The sequence below is a fragment of the Elephantulus edwardii genome, unplaced genomic scaffold, assembly GCF_000299155.1.
Source record: "Elephantulus edwardii isolate Elephantulus edwardi_28Jun2011 unplaced genomic scaffold, EleEdw1.0 scaffold00146, whole genome shotgun sequence".
NCBI lineage: Eukaryota > Metazoa > Chordata > Mammalia > Macroscelidea > Macroscelididae > Elephantulus > Elephantulus edwardii.
The window spans coordinates 5036578-5055911 of NW_006399896.1; the positions used below are offsets into that span (position 1 = coordinate 5036578).

The 19334-nt window shown below is 38.9% G+C and overlaps 1 protein-coding gene across 1 annotated transcript in view; it reads left to right on the forward strand.

The window, feature by feature from the left end:
• The window catches only part of CAPN9 (calpain 9), an 89015-nt gene that overhangs the window by 31248 nt on the left and 38433 nt on the right, over window positions 1–19334 (forward strand). The window contains exons 4-7 of the mRNA XM_006894598.1: window positions 12713–12846; window positions 14014–14182; window positions 15047–15130; window positions 16320–16405. Of these exons, the coding sequence (XP_006894660.1) occupies window positions 12713–12846; window positions 14014–14182; window positions 15047–15130; window positions 16320–16405 (473 nt within the window). The remainder of the gene's footprint in view (window positions 1–12712; window positions 12847–14013; window positions 14183–15046; window positions 15131–16319; window positions 16406–19334) is intronic.

Genomic DNA, 19334 nt, shown 5'->3' on the forward strand with positions numbered 1-19334 from the left:
GTAGAGAGAATAGTGCAACAATGAATGAATGGAAACCCAAAATCTCTGTAAATGTTTATGAAAATTAATAAAATATAATTATAGAAAAAAAATACCATCCAGTCAACTATGACTCATAGCAACCCTATGAAGAATGGATCTGAACCCTGCCCTGTCCTGGGCCACACTTGAGTCCACTGTTACAGTCACTATGTCAATGCATCTTGTTAAGGGTCTTCCCTTCTTTCACTAACTCTCCACCTTTCAAAGCATTATGTCCTTTTCCAACTACTGGTCTCTCAAAAAAACATGACCAATATATGTGAGACAATATTTCATTATCCTTACCTCCTGGGCTGCACCTTTTCTAAGATATACTGTTTGTTCCTTTAGCAGTCCATGGGATATTTAGCACCTTTCTCCAACATCACAACTTAAAGGCATCAATTCTATTTCTGCCATTTTATTCATTGTCCAACTTTCAGATAACTGAAATTATTTTAAAATTTTTTATTGTGATTTTTAACAAAAGTTTACAGAAAACTTGGATTTCCATTCACTCATTGTTGCACAAACTCCTACCTAACCCCACCCCCACAAACACAATTTACTCTTCTCTTTAAAAAATTAATTCACTGTTGCATAATTTCCTCTCTATCACCCCAGTCCACTTTGATATGCACCTTTTCTTCTGAACTACTGTCATGAAAATAATGCCTACTTATATATTCCTTTTAAATAATTCTTTCCCTCATCTGTTTCAATGCAGTGTTCATTTCTCTTTTCTCAGTTTTCCCCAAACTCCCAATATTAGTCTTGTTTTATAACAGTGACTTGTGCAGTATTTGTCCTTTTGTGACTGAGATATTTCACTCAGCATAATGTCCTCCAGGGTCATCCATTTTGTGTAATATGTATTAGTTCCTTATTTTTCAGTACTGCGTAGTGTTCCATTGTGTGAGTATACCACAGCTTCTCTATCCATTCATTTATTGAGGGGCACTTGGATTGCTTCCATCTCTTTGCTATTGTGAACAATGCAGCAATAAGCGTGGGTGTGCATATATCTGTTTACGTGGAAGTACCTGTTTCTTTAGGTTATATTTCCAGTAGTGAAATTGCTGGGTCAAATAGTATTTCTATTCCCAACTTTTTGAGAAAGTGTCAAACTGCCTTTATATTGGTTGTACCAATTTACACTCCCACCAACAGTGAGTAAGGGTTCCAATTTCTCCACAACCTCTACAGCATTTATTATTTGCTACTCTGTTGAACTTTGCTATTGTTGCTGGGGTGAGATGGTAAATCATAGTTATTTTTATTTGCATATCTCTTAGAGCTGGGGATTTTGAACGTTTCTTTATGTATTTGTTTGTCATCTGAATGTCTTCTTTGGTGAAGTGTCTGGTCATATCTTGTGCCCATTTTGCAACTGGGTAATTTACCTTTATCTTATTGTGGTGCTATTGTATTCTATAAATTCTGGATATATACCCTTATCAGGCATGTCATTACCAAATATTTTTTTTTACCCAATCTGTGGGTTTCCCTTTTACACTGTTGAAGTTTTTTGATGTGCATAGGGATTTGATTCTTAGAATGTCCCATTCATTTATTTTATTGTCTCCTAGTTTTTCATTATGCTTGGAAGACTGTTTATGTTGTGGATTAGGGCTTATAGAGTTTCTCCAAACTTTTCTTAGATGAAGTGCATAGTCCTTAGTTTTACTCTTAGGTCCTTGATCCACTTTGATTTGGTTCTTGTGTATGATGTGAGGTGTGGGTCTTGCTTGAGTTTTCTACAGTTTCCCAATTTTGCCAACACCATTTGTTAAAGAGGCTTTTGTTTCCCCACTTAACTGGTTTCATCTCCTTGTAAAAAATCAGTTGACCATTGGTAGATGGGCTGATTTCTGGGTTCTCAATTTTATTCCATTGAGCTATGTGTCTGTCACTGTACCAGTACCACACTGTTGTGATCACCATGGCTCTGTATAGTAGGATTTAAGATGAGGGAGTGAGATGCCTCCTATCTTGTTTCTCTTTTTCAAGAGTACTTTGCTTTTTCAGGATCTCTTTCCATTTCGGATGCAATTGAAAATTGCCTTTTCCATCTCTTTGAAGAAAGGAATTGGTATTTGTATTGGGATTGCATTGAACTTGTAGATTATCTTTGGTAGAATTGTCATTTTTACAATATTGAGTCTTCCTATCCACGAGCATGGTATATTCTTTCATTTCTCAAGGTCTCTTTGTTTTTTGTAATAATGTTTTGTCATTTTATTTTAACAGATTTTTTTCTTTCTAGTTAGATTTACTCCAAAGTATTTAATCTTGTGATTAGCTATTGTGGTGGGTATTGTTTTTCTTAATTCCATTTCTAATACGTTGTCACTATAGAGAAATCCAATTGATTTTTGTATGTTGATCTTATATCCTGCCACTTTGCTGAATTGGTCAACTATGCCCAGTAGTTTTCTCGCTGAGTCTTTAGGATTTTCTAAGTATACTATCATATCATCAGCATATAGAGATAATTTTACCTTTTCTTTGCCAAGTTGGATACTTCTTATTTTCTTCACTTGTCTTACTGCTATTGCTAAGACATCCAATACAATATTGAATAGGAGAGGTGATAGTGGGCATTCATACTTAGTTCCTCTTCTCAAAGGGAATGTCTTTAATATCTCTCCATTGAGAATGATGTTGGCTCTTGGTTTTGCATATATACTTTTTACTACGTTGAGGAAATTCCCCTCTATTCCTATTTTGTTGAGTGTTTTAATAAGGAAAGGATGTTAAATTATGTCAAAGGCTTTTTTTGCAGCAATTGATAGGATCATGCGGTTCTTGTTCTTTGCTTTGTTAATGTGATGAATTACATTGATTGTTTTTCCTATGTTGAACCATCCTTGCATAATTCTTATGAATCCCACTTGGTCATGGTGAGTTATTTTTTTATGCACAATCAACGATTTATTCATTGCAAATACATTTTATAAGAAACACAAACACAAGCTATACACAAGGATTTCACCTGATGGTATGCATAGGGATCAGATTGATTAAATCTGTGGAAAGAATCACTGCAGAAGTTCAATATCAGCTGTGAAAATTAGGCCAAATGCTGATTGTGGAACAGACCACCAACTACATATAAGCAAGTTAAAGCTGAAGCTAAGGAAAATTAAATCAAATCCATGGGAACCAAAATACGACCTTGAATTTATCCCACCTGAATTTCAAAACCATCTCAGGAACAGGTTTGAAGCCTTGAATACTAATGAGTGAAGATCAGATGAGCTGTGGGAGGATATCAAGAATATCATCCAGGAAGAATGCAGGGGGTCATTACAAAAAGAAAGGAGGAAGAAAAGCCCAAGAAGTCTGTCAGAAGAGACTATGAATATTGCCCTAGAGCACCAAGAAGCCAAAGCAAAGGGAAGATATCAAGATATTAAGGAGCTGAACAGAAGATTCCAGGGGACAGTGTGGGAAGACAAAGTAAAGTATTGTAATGAAATGTGCCAACAGCTGGAGTCAGAAAATCAAAGGAGCCAAACTCGCTTAGCAGTTGTTTGTTTTTTTTTAAAAAGAAATTTATTATTAATTTTCATGAAAATGTACAGACTTTGGATTTCCATTCATTCATTGTTGCGCTTTTCTCCCTGCCTGCCACCCCCACCCCCAGTTCGCTCTTCTCTTTGAAAAGTAAAAGAAAAATTCTTTCATTGTTATACAATCCCTCCCCACAAGTCCACTCCACTATGCAGCCTTCGTTCTGGACTCCTGTCATGATTATAATACCTAATCACATATCCCTTTTAAACATTTCTCTCCCTCATCTGTTTCAAAGCAGTATACATTATTTATCCCATCTTCCTCAGTCTCCCCTCAACCAGCTCAGCATTTCTTAAGCTCAAGAAACTGAAGAAAAAATTCAAACCTCGAGTTGCAATGTTTAAGAATTCTTTAGTCAGGATAGTAAATGACCCAGGAAGTATTAAAAGAAGATGGAAAGAATACACACAGTCATTGTACCAAAAGGAATTGGTGAACACAGAAGAATTTCATGAAACAATGTAAGATCAAGAGCCTATGGTGATAAAGGAGTAAGTTCAGGCTGCTCTGAAGAAATTAGCAAAAAAGCAAGGCCCCACAAATTGAAAGTATAACAATGGATATATCTCAACAAACAGATGCTGCCCTAAGTGTATTCACCAAGCTGTGCCAAGAAATCTGGAGGACAACCACTGGCTAACTGACTGGAAGGAATGTATATTTGTTCCCATTCCAAAGAAAGATGATCTGACAGAATGTGGAAATTATCAAACAATATCATTGATATCACATGCAAGCAAGATTCTTTTTTTTCTTTTTCTTTTTTTTTTCTTTATTATTTTGTGTGCGTGTACCGTCAAATCAGATCTGACTGGTACAGGAGGATATTGCGCCTCCTTCTCTGGCAGAGCATCTGGTGGGTTCGAACCGTGTTCCCCTGGGATTGCAGTGCAGCTTCTTGCCACCAGGCCACCAGAGCTCCCCCTGCAAGCAAGATTCTGATGAAGATTATCCAAAAATTACTGGAACAGCACATCAACAAACAACTGCCAGAAGTGTAGGCTGGGTTTAGAAGAGGCCGTGGTACTAGAGATTTTGTAGATAATGTTAAAGGATCTTGGCTGAAAGCAGGGAGTACCAGAGGAATATCTATCTGTGTTTCATTGACTATGGAAAGGCATTTGACTGTGGGGACAACAAACTGTGGCTAACGTTAAGGAAAATGGGAATCCCAGAACACTTGATTGTGCTTATTTGAAACCTATGCTTGGACCAGGAGGCAGTCATTAAAACAGAACATGGAAACAATACATGGTTAAAATTGTGAAGGATCTGTGCCAGGGATGTATCCTATCTCCATACATTTTCAATCTATATGCAGAATAGATTATCCAGGAGACTGAGCTCTATGAAGAGAAATGTGGAAGCAGGATTGGAGGAAAACATCAACAATCTGCGTTGTGCCAATGGCACAACCCTGCTTGCTGAAACTGAAGAGGACCTGAAGTGCTTGCTGCAGATGGTCAAAGACTGCAGCCCTCAATATGGGTTGAAGCTCAACATCAATAAAGCAAAGATTCTCACAACTGTGCCAATTTGCAACACCATGATACATGGTGAAGAGACTGAGATTGTAAACAGCTTTAGTTTGCTTGGCTCCACAATCAGTACTCTTGGCACCAGCAGCCAGGAAATTATAAGACAAATAGCATTGGGACAGTCTGCTGTCAGAGATCTCTCCAAAGTACTGAAGAGCAAAGATGTCAGTTGGGAGACTAAGGTGCACTTGATACACCTGGACAATAACTAAGAATGATAGGAGAATTGATGCCTTTGGGTTGTGGTGTTGGAGAAGAGTATTGAATATACCATAGACTGCTAAGAAAACAAACAGGTTCATCCAGGAGAGGGTGAAACCAGGCTGCTAAGAATTTGAAGCTTCATCGGACATACTTTGAACATGTTGTAAGGAAGGACCAGTACTTGGAGAGGGACATCATGCTTGGGAGGGTAGAGGGACAGCACAGAAGAGGAAGACCCTTGATGAGATGGATTGATTCAATGATGGGGTAATGGGGTAGGTGTGTCAGAGACAATGAGATTGACACAGGTCAGAGCAGAGTTTAGGGCTGTTGTACATAGTGTCACAATGAGTTGCAGGCAACTTGACAGCAAATAACAACAACAAATTGTTGGATTCTGTTGGTCAGGATTTTATTCAGGAGTTTTGCCTTTATATTTATTTGTATTATTATGTTTACATATATACATTAGATATATTGGCCTATAGTTTTCTATTTATTTCTATCTTTAACTCGCTTTGGTATCAAGGATATGTTTGTGTCACAGAATGAGTCCATCTTTTTCTATTTTCTGAAATACTTTATGTAGAATTGGTGACAAATTTTCTCTGAATGTTTGATAAAATTCACTTGTAAAACCATCTGGTCCAGAGCTCTTTTTTTGTTGGAAGTTGTTATATTACCTGGTTAATGTCTTCTTTTGTAATGAGTCTGTTCAGGTGTTAAATTTTGGTCTGTGTCAGTTTAGGTAGATTGTAGATTGCTAAATATTTGTCCATATCCTCTAGGTTTTCATATTTGTTTCAGTACAGTTTTTCATAATATTCCATTGTTAACCTTTTTATTTTCGTTTGTTCTGTTGTGACATTGCATCTTTCATCTCTTATTCAGATTGTATGTGTCTTTTCTTCTTTTCCTTTGTTTATTTTGCTAGTTGTTTATTGATATTATTGACCTTTTCGAAGAAGCAAATTCTGTTTTTTTTTGTTGATGGTTTCAATTATTCTTCAGTTTTCTATTTCACTTCTATCTGTCTTAATTTTTTAGAGGGTGTCAGATTCTCTTGCTGTTCTTTTCAATTTGTTGGAAATCTTGGGTTAGAGAGTCAATTATCCTTTTTTTTTCTTTTGCCTTTTGATGTGTTTGCTTATTGCTATAAATTTACCTCTTATTACTCCACTGACTATTTCCCAGAGGTTTTGGTAAGTTGTGTTTTCATTGTCATTTGTTTCAAGAAACTTTTTAATTTCATTTTTTATTTCTTCTAGTACCCACTCATGTTCAAGCAAGGTGTTGTTCAGCTTCCACATGTATGGGTTTTTTCTTCTTTATCCTCTTGTTATTAATGTCTAATTTTGTAGAATTGTGGTCTGAGATGTTTTGTATTATTTCTATGTTTTTTTTTAAATTTATCAATGCTTGCCTTGTGACATAAAATGTGATCTATTCTCGACAATGTGCCACGAACATTGGAGAAGAAGGTGTACTGCACTTTCTTGGGGTGCACTAGCCTAATATAGCTATGAGATCTAGTTGGTTTATTGTGTGGTTTAATGCGTCAGCATCTTTGTTTATTTTCTTTCTGGAAGTTCTTTTCTTGAGAGTGATATATTGAAGTCTCCAACTACTCTAGTGGTGTTATCTATTTCCTTTTTCAGTTTTGTTAATGTTTGTTTTGTATATTTCACAGCTCTGTCATTTGATGCATAGATATTTATTATTGTTATGTCCTCTTGTTCTATTGACCCTTTAAGCATTATGTAGTGACCTTTCTTGTCCATTGTGATGGGTTTTTCTTTTAAATTTATTTCCTGTTCTGGGATTCTGATTATGTGCATGTTATTTCTCTTGATGGTGTCCCACATTATCCTTAGGTTTTCTTCTTTTTCCTCCTTTTTGATTCTGCTTTTTGTTCTAGCTGATCAGTGGTGACAGTTCTATCTTCTATTTCACTGGTTTTTTGTTTCATATCTTCCACTCTGTTCATCTCTCCCTCCATCATGCTGACAGCATCTGAAACATTGGTCTTCATATTTTGGGTTATGGTTTCTTGTTTCTTCCAGAGCCTCTAATGCCTCCTTTGTTTTATCTGAATTGTTTTGAACTTTTTTTTTAAGCTCCTCCTGGTTTTTGCTTGCAGTGTCCTGTACTTCTTTGAGTTTGTCTTTCACCCATTGAAAATATTCAATCATTGTTCTTTTAAAGTCTGTGTCAGAAAGTTCCATCAGACTTTCTGGCTTCTGGAAATCCATTGATACTGTGTCACTTTTAGGGGGGGACATCTTGTTTTGAGTTTGTATAAGGTGTGAAGTAGCCTGCTTCTTACATGACATTGCTGCGATAGAGTTTTTCATGCCTGAGGCCATAGCAGGTTCTTGGTCTGAAGTCACTACTCCAGAAGAGGGTTGGGCAGCTATCTTGCCTGTGTTTCTCTCTGAATTTCCAATTCAAAGGAAGATTTGCTTCATTTCGGGAGAGAAAAGGCCTGTGAAAGCAGCCTCCTCTGTGAGACAACTGCTGCAGCTAGGCCATTCCAAAGTTCTCTGGGCTAAAGGCAGTTAGTTGACTAGATGTGAGGAGATGCAAGGCAGAGTGTGGATATGAAGGCAATGTGAATGTGTGCTCAGATGCAAGTAGAGGAGGCATGCATACAGACACAGGCAGGGCAAACATTCATGCAGATGCAGGCAGGGTGGGTGTGGGTGGAGACCTGAATGGAAAAACAGGAAGTCTTGGTTTTCCCTCCACAACTGGGTCTGCCACCTCACTTGAGTTCCACCTGTCTCACTTCCTTCTGTTTGAGCTTAAGGGATTTCTTGTGGTCCAGCCAAACAGAAGTGATCTGCACAAAGTACCTCACTCAAATTCCAACTGTCCTGCTCACTCCTTGTCCACGTTGCTCCCAGTCTGCATTACTCATGGTCCACCAATAATTAAAACTTTGGTCAACTTTCTAGTAATTGAAAAGATCATGGTTTGGATCAGGTACACTTTAGTTTTCAGACTGTCATAATTGCCTTTCAATACTGTGGAGAGGTCCCTGACAGCAGACTTTCCCTATACAATTGTTGTTTTGATTTCTGTTTGCTAGTTCCAAGGGTTTTGTTGATTGTGAATCCAAGCAAGATGAAGTAATTGATAATTTATATCTTTTCTTCATCTATCATGATGTTGCATACTGACACAATACCAAGGATTTTTGTTTTCCTAATGTTAATATGTAACTTGTATTGAAGGCTGTAGTCTATGATCCTCTGGAACAGTTGTTTCAAGTCCTCCTCACTTTCAGCAAGCAAGTGTGTGTAATTTGCATACTGCTGATGTCTACCTCTAAGCCTAATGCCATACTCTTCTTCATATAGACCAGATTCTTGAATTATTTGCTCTGCATAGAAATTGAATAGGTATGGAGAAAGAATACAGCTTCGGTGCACTTTTCCAGATTTTAAATCATATGGTATTACCTTGTTCTGTTCCTACCACCGATTCTTGATCTAAGTATCGGATTCACATGTGCAAAATTTAGGTGTTCTAGGATTCCCATTCTTCTCAATGTTAACCATAATTTGTTATGATCCACACGGTCAAATGCCTTTTCATAGTCAATAAAACATAAATAGACATTCTTCTGATATTCTCTGCTTTCAGCCAAGATCCATCTGGCATCAACAATGATATCCCTCTTGCCATGGCTTATTCTAAATCAAGCCTGAATTTCTAGTAGTTATCTGTCAATGTACAGTTCTAGTTATTTTCTCCCATGATCTTCATCAATATTTTACTTGCATGTGATATTAATAATATTGTTCTGTAATTTCCAAACAACATTCTGTTGGATCACCATTTTGGGGAAAGGGAATAATACATATTTCTTCCAGTCAGTTGTCCTCCAAATTTCTTGGCATAGCTTGGTGAACACATCTAGGGCTGCATCTGTTTATTGAAATATGTCAAATTGGCGAGCTCTGGTGGCCTAGTGGCAGGAAACTGTACTGCAATCCCAGAGGTGCGTGGTTCAAATCCACTGGATGCTCTGCTGAAGAAGGAGGAACAATTGCCTCCTGTACCAGTCAGATCCAATTTGACGGTACACACATAAAAAGTAAAAAAAAAATATGTCAAATTGTATTCCAGCTGTTCCTGGGGCCTTATTTTTCATAATGCCTTCAATGTAGCTCTATCACCATTGGTTCTTGATCATATGCTACTTCCTGAAATGATTCTGTGTCAACCAATTCTTTTTGGAACAGTGACTTACTACATTCCTTCCACCTTTTGATGTTTCCTGGGTCATTAAAAATTTTGTTCATGACATCCTTGAGTATTGCAATTCTAGCTAGAATTTATTTTCCATTTTTTCAGCTTGAGTCCTTCTCTTTTTGTTATCCATCTCCAGCTCTTAGGACATTGGTTAATACTACTTTGCCTTGTCTGATATCTTCTGTTCATCTCCTTTGCTTCAGTCATTCTTCCTTTTGTTTTGTCTTCTCTTCTGACATCCACTTTGATCTTTTCTTCTTCTCCTGTCTTTGTAATGACCTTTTTGTTTTCTTTGTGAATGTTATCCTTGATGTCATCCAACAGCTTATCTGTTCTTCAATCATTCATGTTCAATGCCTCAAATCTATTTTTCAGATGGTTTTTAAATTCAAGGGGGATAAACTCAAGATCACCTTCTGCTAACATGCTAAGGAAGGGAGTTATATACACGTTTCTTATAGGACTTCCTTGATATGTGTGACCTTTGATATGGCTAACAACTAGTCTTATCAAGACATAGGATACAAAGAGAAAAAACAAAATATGACTGTTCAAGAGGTGATATTCTTAGATAATTATGAGGGAGGTGAATGAACCATGAGGTTGTCCTACAGCCTGGGTCAGTGGAGAGGTGACAATGGAAATGAAAGAAGCTCTTGATTCTTTGTTCCTCAGTGGCTACTGTGCATAATACAAGAGCCTCTCTAGTGGAATGAGTGGGTGAAACTGAGAAATGCTAGCATGGAAGTATTATTTCTAAAGTCTGTAATTTGAGACTTTGGATTGACAATAGGACTTTTAGATCATTTCAATACCTATTGTAAACAGCTAACATCTGCTGGGCTTAAACAGGCTATACTTTATTCTAAAGCATAGCATCTGGCTTATCACTGATTCTCTTAAATGTGCATGTGGGGGATAGGGATGGGTAGCATTTAAACTAAAAAAAATCAGTAGAACTAGATTAGCAGAACTATCATCTGATTTGGGGCCCTTCTACTGAAGTGTCTCAGAAAATATCAAAGTTGGAAAGAATCCTGATGAACATCTAATCCAATCCTCTTATTTTGCCTGTGAGGCAGAACAGTGAGCCCATGGTAAGCAGAGCAAGCAAAACAAGGCCTGGAACCTGGGTCTTCTGAATCTAGGGTGCCCTGTTTCACCCTATTCAGCAGCCTCTGGTGAGCAGGATGTTGGCTCTGCTGGGATCCATCTGTTGATGTCCAACACTTCTTTTGCTGACCCTCCACCTTTCCAAGTATGATGTCATTTTGTAAGGACTGGATCTTCCTAACAACATGACCAACTTATTTGAGATGAAGTTTCACTGTATTGCCTCCCAGATGCACCCTGGCTGTACCTTTTCCAAGACATATTCATTTGTACTTTTTGCAGTCCATTGAATAATCAGCACTCTTCTCCAAAACCAACACTCAAAAACATCTATTTTCCTTCTGTCTTTCTTATTCACTATCCAATTTTCAGAAACATAGCAAGTAACTGAAAAGATTATAGTTTGGATCAGATGCCCATTAGTTTCAAATTAACATCATTGTTCTTCAGTACTTTGGAGAGCTCCCTGACAGCCAACTTTCCCAATACATACATCTTTGATTTCCTGGATTTGGGTGCCAAGGGTGCTGATTGTGTATTCAAGCAAGATGAAATCATTGACAATTTCTAGCTCTTCTCCTACTGTCCTGGTGGTAAGAATTTTTTGTTTTCTTGATGTTGAGATGTAACTCATATTGGGCTGTACAATAGAACTAGACTCCATACTATCACGACCCACACTCATATCCACATCCCAAAAGCAGGAAAGAAAATAAAAAGCAGAGCTAATTGAGGTCATTTAAAAGCATCCTAAAGCCAAGTGTTCTGAGTATAGTATTGATAACAGGCAGATAAGCCACTCATGACTTAATAGAAAGCTAAGTGACACTTTTGGAAACCTATTTGTTTCCTGTGGTCTGTATAATAAATTTCCACAATATGAGCAGCTTAAAACAACAGAAATGTATTCTATCACAGTAATGGAATCCAAAATCAAGATATTGTCAAGGCCATGCTCCTTCTGAATGATCCAGAAGAAAAAAAATGTTCCTTATTTCTGACAATTTCTAGAGGATGCTGGCAATCTTTGGCATTCCTTGTCTTACAGATGCATTACTCCAATCTCTGTCTCTGTCTTCACATGGCCACCATTTATCTGTGTCTCTCATTCAATTTCCCCCCTTAAGGACACCAATCACCAGGTTAGAGCCCACCCTAAACCTGTAACAGTTCTTAATTGATTATATTGCAAAGATCCTTTCCTAAATTAAATCACATTAAGAGCACTAGGGCTTAGGAATTGACCACATCTTTGTGAGGGATCTAATTCTACCCACTATAGACCCTATATGGGATTTTCTCCAAGACTATATAGAGTCATACATTCACACAATGGACTACTGTGCAGCACTAAGGAACAATAATTTCATAAAATACTATGTAACATGGAGGGTTTAGAGTGAAACAACTCCGTCACAATAAGGATAAATACCAAATAAGACCACTACTGTGAAAATAGGAGTCTAACTGGGCAAGATATGTTCAAAGGGGAAAGGAAAAGTAGTCATAAAAAAAGGAAAGGAGGCAAACTACTAAGATAACAGAGGTTAGTGGGCAGATGAGGGTAAAGAAATAGGAAAGATTAAGTGGGGACTTGAAAAGACAGAATTATAGCAGAATTAATAGAAATTAATTCTTTAAAATGCAATATATATGAATGATTGTCTAAAACACAATGTATATGAAGAAATATATGCAAACCAAAAAAAGACTTTTTAAAAAATATTATAAAGATGAGAGTATTCATAGGGTTGCACAATTTGATGGGTGGAGGGATGGGTGCGTAAAGGAAATGGGAAAGAGTTGTGTGAAAAACAACATATACAAACTTTATAAGTAAACCAATATAAAAGAAAAATTTTATTTAAAAATTAGAAGGGCTATATGGTTAGTCAGGTCGGGGTCAAATGAAATAAAGAGATGTGGTAAACACTGACAGAAGAGGCCCAGACCTCAAGTGTGACTCATTTCCAATACTGTCTCTGTCCTGAGCATAGTTTTGGCAGCACAGCGAATGGCTGGATGTGGTGATCGATGACCGGCTCCCCACCTTCAGGGACCGCTTGGTTTTTCTCCACTCTGCAGACCACAACGAGTTCTGGAGCGCGTTGCTTGAAAAAGCCTATGCTAAGTGAGTGGTGGTATCCTTAAGCAGGAGTTTCCTGTGTCAGGAAGCATCAATTTCTCTCCCAAGAGCACTGTTCACAAGTATACTGCAGAGAGAGAGCTGAGGAGATGAGGGGGTGGAGACCAAGGCTCAGGCCTCACCAGGGAGGCACAGTCTGTCCATCTCTCTGGGGCTCCCTCTCAGATGGATGTAGAGAAGGACCCATTTGGACACTTTTCTTGTCTTGATACTAGATGTGACCTTTCCTTGGGCATCTGTCTGTGTGTAATAAGTCCAGCCTTTAGAAAAGAGGACAGAAAAAGAGCTGAGAGAGTAAGTGGAGGGACATTCTCCATATGCTGAAAGAACACTTGGATCTTGAGACTTCCCCACTAAACACTGTTATGGTGCAAACATCTGAGAAGAGAAAGCAACTTAATGATCTATCTATATAAACTGACACCTTCTTGGTCAGACCAATTCTAAGTGCAGTTATACAGAGTGTTACACACTCATGTAAACTATAGTAATCCTAGAATGTAGAGCCTGATTGTTATCCCCATCTTACAAATAAGGAAACTGAAGCACAGCACAAAAAGTTGAGTCCAGGTTCACCAGCTGTCATGGTGGAACTGGTGTCCAACCCAGAGTCCATGAGCTCGCACACCACCTCATTGTACTGCTTCTATCTATTTCCCCACAGCTCAACAGCTACTCCCTATCTGCCAGATCTGCCACCCCGGCCACCATATCTGACTCTGACTTGAAACAAGTGTTCACTCTTGACCTCATGACTGAGGAGCTCTGGTGGTATGACGGGCTAAGTTTTGTGCCACTGATTTTAAGGTTCATGGTTCAGCTTTACCATCCACTTAACAGGAGAAAGATGAGGTAGTCTATGTCCATAAAGATTTACAGTCTCAGGAACCCTGTTGTTGATTACTGTTGAGTCAAGCATGATTCATAGTGACTCATGAAAAAAAGACCTGAAGTCTTTCGATAACTATCATTTCTCACAGTTAACGGAGTTTCCAGAGGCATGTTGTTTAGGAAGTGGATGCCATTCCTGCTTATGTGACAATTTTCTGTCTCATCTGTTGGATAGCTGGGAGTATGAGAGGACTCAGTGCCAGCGAATTCTTAGGACTCTTATTCAGCAGCAATTTCCTTGCTCTCTTGCCGCCCTCACAGGCTTAATGGGAGCTATGAGGCTCTGAAGGGGGGAAGTGCCATTGAAGCCATGGAAGACTTCACTGGGGGTGTAGCAGAGACATTTGAAATGAAAGGAGCTCCAGAGAACTTCTATGAGATTCTAGAGAAGGCCTTGGAAAGGGGCTCTCTAGTGGGCTGCTCCATTGACGTAAGTCTTACTGTCACGGTCTCACACCCCCAGCTCTGGCAGGTGCAGTACCAGACTCAGAGGGCTGAGAAGGTTCTCCAGCTGCACAAAAGGAGAGGCATAACTTTATGTGTGAAGAAGGCATGTGTGGCAAGGTTTATTTTTTTGTAATCCCAACTGTTGTAAATGCTAATATGTACCCTCTCATGTCTCTCCCCTTGTCCACAAAAGCATTAACAAGCACAAATACATACATAGATGTCTGGGTCTGCTTGTTTCTACTACAATGGTGTCAAATCATACACTTTTCTGAGCCTTTTTATTTCACTTAATAGATCATGAAAAAGATCTATCTGTAGATAGAAACAGATCAATATTATTTCTTATTTTTATGCATATAAACACATATAATCTCAGCTCATCTGTTTTTTTAAAAATCTGTCCAAGTTTCCTAATGCCTCCTGGGTTAATTTTGGGAATTATTCTTTGCTATCAGAGTACCTAATTGCGCTGCATTTTCAAATTGTGAGATAAAATTGCCTATAATATTGTCACATACTTCTTTTAATCTCTGCTGTAAATATGACTGTATCTTCTCTTTAATGCAATACTTTTAGTCACATTGTTCTGGTTTTTTCAAGGAGGGAGTCAGTCGGCTCTTTATTGGAGTCTGAACAGATTATGAGGGCTTCAAAATCCCATGGAGAGATGAGGATTTTTCTATCTCACTGGTGGACTGCTTCCATTGAGGCAGTTTTATGACTCATTTGGGAGCAGGACAAGGAGGAGGGGAAAGCACAATGGGGCCAGGACAGAGTGGATCTCCTGGGGTAGGGACAACTTGGCTTGGACGATGTCTTCAATGTGGCTTTGTTCATGTTTTAGACCAGAAATGCTGCAGAATCTGAAGCCCGAACACCTTTTGGTCTTATTAAAGGTCATGCCTACACTGTCACGGGAGTTGACCAGGTTGGTGATAAAACCCTTTATTGGGAGGGCCTAGGTATAGGCATGATAATTGTAGGCCTTTATACCTATTTTATCCCTAATACCTTCTGGAACATTATTGTTGAAACAACTCTGTATGAGAATGAGAACACCTCAACATAGAGACACAGGCTAGAATCCCACTCAGCAAAACATCCAGTGCCCAACTTCTGAGCAAGTGTGGGGCCTTGTCTTTTACCCCCAACCCTACATCCAATTCTACATTAGCTCCATTCTCTGTAGCTGTAGTGCAGGATGAAACAAATTCCTGGGAATATTAGAACCACAAAGAACCTCACCAAGCTGGGAAAGAGAAGAGGAAATAAGAGAATAGAGACCAATCTGAGCATATTAACCACTTGCACCAGCCAGAGACTCTTTGATACCTGAGAGGAGAGAGTGTTGAAATCAATCATGTTGTGGAAATTATTTTTTATTGTTGTTGTTGATTGCCATCAAGTCAAGCACAACTCATACCAACTCCACAAACAAAAGACTTAATGCCTTTCCATAGCTATCGTCATTTCTCCAAGTTCATAGAGTTTCCATAGACATGTGGCTTAAGAAGTGGATGCCACTCCTGTTTCCAACCCTGTTTTACAACTGGGAGCTCCACCAAACATTTTCCACTTTGGGAGACCATTATGGCATTTGATACCCCAATGGCACAAATTACCAGTATGTACATAAATTCTGATGGCTCATTTGTAAGGAGGATGTGAAGGGTGAAGAAGATTCCACAATAGCTCTCTAAACATGTTTTCATGACATTATTTATCATTCACATGCTGTACTTTGAGATAAATGAGGCTGTGTCCCTATCTCTAGTGAGATTCCAGTCTAGAGAAAGCCTTCATTTGTTTGAAGACTCATGTGGTCTAAATTTTTGTTCATATGAATTACCGAGAATAGATGAAGCCCAACTCTTCTAGGTGTTTCATATGACATGAGTTATAATGTTAATAATTCATAATAAATAGAGAATTCTATGAGTTGATGAAGAATTGATGGACTATGTTATAAAGGTTGCAGAGTTTTAGCCAAGAGACTCCAGGAAAATCAGTCTCGACTGAACTTCTCCTGCAGTGACCATGCTGGGGCACGTATGGGAGCATAGCTTAGCCTCATTGCAATGATCTTGCCACAGCTCTCTAATGCTCTGCCCTTCCAGGTAAACTACCAAGGTCAACACATCAAGCTCATCAGAGTTCGGAATCCTTGGGGCCAGGTCGAGTGGAACGGGGCATGGAGTGACAAGTCAGTAACTTTGCTCTATCTCTGTTGCTCCCTGGGCATGGGGGTCAGGCCGGGTGTGTACAAACATTGGGAGGAGAAGTCATCTGTCTGCATTTTCCCTTAGCTCTTAGTCAGCTCTTTCCTGCCTCTGGGGTGGCCGTACTTCCCCTTTGTAGTCCACAGAGCCCACCTTTCAGACTATCTGGATTCTCAAGGAAAGTCCTTCAGCTCTCTACATAAATGTATTTAGGTCATGCTCTACAGGAGTATTTAATATGTTATTCCTTATGTGTGATTGTGAAAGGTTATATCATATATTAAAGTATGGGTACGTTCCATAACATTGTACATGCATGTAAGTGAATATGTACATATGTAAGCTGTAAGAGTGTGTGAATGAGCATGCATGTATAAGTATGTAGTTTGGTTGGGATAGGGAAGGGGATCAATGAATGATTTTAGCGTGAGAATTCTTGAAATGATGAACAGATAACTATAGGAATCTCTCTGATGGTCACTAATTGTTAGCTAGAAGTCCAGTGACCCAGCAGAGACACAAAGGAAGAGGAATAAGAAATTTGTCCTATTTCAGGGTACTTAATTTATGTGGCCCCCAAATATACTCCTTCTTCACTTATCTTAATGACTAACTCAAAATCAAGTAGAATTCAGAAGAGGTTGTGAAAGGAGAGCTATCACTGCTGATATCAAATGGATCTTGGCTGAAAACAGAGGATGCTTGTGCTTTATTACCTATGCAAAGCCATTTGACTGTAGATCATAATAAATTATGGATAGCATTTAGAAGAACGGAAATCATAAAACACTTGACTGTGATCATTTGAAATCTATACATAGATCAAGGACAAAATAAGGGAACACTGTATGGTTTAAAATTAAGAAAAGCGTGTGTCAGGACTGTATCCTTACTCCATAACTATTTAAACAGTATGCTGAGCAAATAATTTAAGAATCTAAACTATATTAAGAAGAACTTGGCATCAGGATTGGAGAAAGACTCATCAACAACATGCTTTATGCAGTTGGCAAAACCTTGCTTGCAGAAAGTAGATTTAAAATATGTGCTGCAGAAGATCAAAGACTACAACCTTCCATTCAGAGTTTTTCCCCCCAGTCAAATTCAGCAGTGGGAAATTGTATACCAAGGTTAGTTGCACTAATGTTAATAGTTTCTGATACCTAGCCTCAAAACAGATTCTAATTCAACATGAAAAAAACAAAAATCACCAATAAGCAGCTCTGGTGATGTAGTGGTAAGAAACTGCAATCTCAAAGGCACACAGTTCAAATCCACTAGGTGCTCCATGGGAGAAGAATGGGCAATCTCTTCCCGTGTGATTTATTGCCTCTGAAAACCCACGAGAAGGTTAGTTATGGATTGGTTCTAACTCAATGGTATACAATAACAAAACAGATCAATAGACAACATCGTTATGTTGTTGTTGTTGTTATGTGCCATCGAGTCACTTGCGACTCATAGCGACCCTATGTACAACAGCCCTAAACCCTGCTCTATCCTGTGCCAATCTCTGTCTCTGACACACCCATCCCGATTACCCCAGTCACTGAAACAATCCACCTCACAGAGGGTCTTCCCCTCCTGGGCTGTCCCTCTATCCTACCAAGCATGATGTCCCTCTCCAAGAACCTCTCTCTCCTTACAACATGTCCAAAGTATGTCAGACGAAGCCTTAGAATCCTTGCCTCCAAGGAGCAGCCTGGTTTAACCCTCTCCAGGATGAAACTGTTTGTTTTCTTGGCAGTCCAGGGGACATTCAATACTCTTCTCCAGCACCACAGCTCAAAGGCATCAATTCTCCTTCTATCCTCCTTAGTCATTGTCCAACTCTCTGATGCATAACAAGTGATTGCAAAGACCATAGCCTGTATCAGACGCACCTTAGTCTCCAGAGTGACACCATTGCCCTTCAGTACTCTGGAGAGGTCCCTAACAGCAGACTTTCCCATTGCAATACGTTTTTGACTTCCTGACTACTGGTGCCAAGAGTGTTGACTGTGGAGCCAAGCAGACTAAAGTTGTTAACAATCTCAATCTCTTCACCATCCATCCTGATGCTGCCAATTGGTCCAGTGGTGAGAATCTTTGTCCTCTTGACATTGAGCTTCAATCCATACTGAAGGCTGCAGTCCTTGACCCTTTGCAGCAAGCATTTCAGGTTCTCCTCAGTTTCAGAAACATCATTATAGATGGAAAAAAACATTAAAGTTGTCAACAACTGTATTTTACTTAAATCCACAATCAACAGCCATAGTAACAGGAGTCAAGGAATCAAAAGACATATTGCATTGGGAAAATCTCTTGTCACAAATCTCTCCAAAGTGCTAAAGAACAAGGATGTCAGTGTAAAGACTAAGGAGTTGTTTCAACAATAGCTGTGGACAGAGATCAGTAAGAACTCACCTCCTCACCACTACTAGATGTACATCTCAGCAAAACTCCATCTAGACTTGTAGGACACAGAAGGCCATGGGGTGATCTCAACATGTGGGCTTGTGCCATCTTGAGCTTGGTGAGGAGATACTCCATAGCTCAATAAAGCCACTTTAAAAAATCATACTGTGGGGAGGTATATGCTCAGAGTATGGGAACTCCCTTATCTATTCTCATAGACTGTACTCATTAACATAATCAAGCCACTACTATTACAGTGCATTAGATTTCTGATCTGTGGACCTGTCTAACAGCAAAAGCTGATAAAGGGAATTTGTTGGTCAAAATGTAAAAGTGTATGATTATAACTTTCTGTAGCAGAGATTACCAATGCTTGCTTTGAGCCAGCCAACCAGATGGTGAAATGTGACCCTCGCCATTATAAATACATGGCTTGCTGCCTGTTGTACCGTGGTGATGTGGTTCCCAAAGATGTCAATGTTGCCATTGCCACCATCAAGACCAAACGCAGCATCC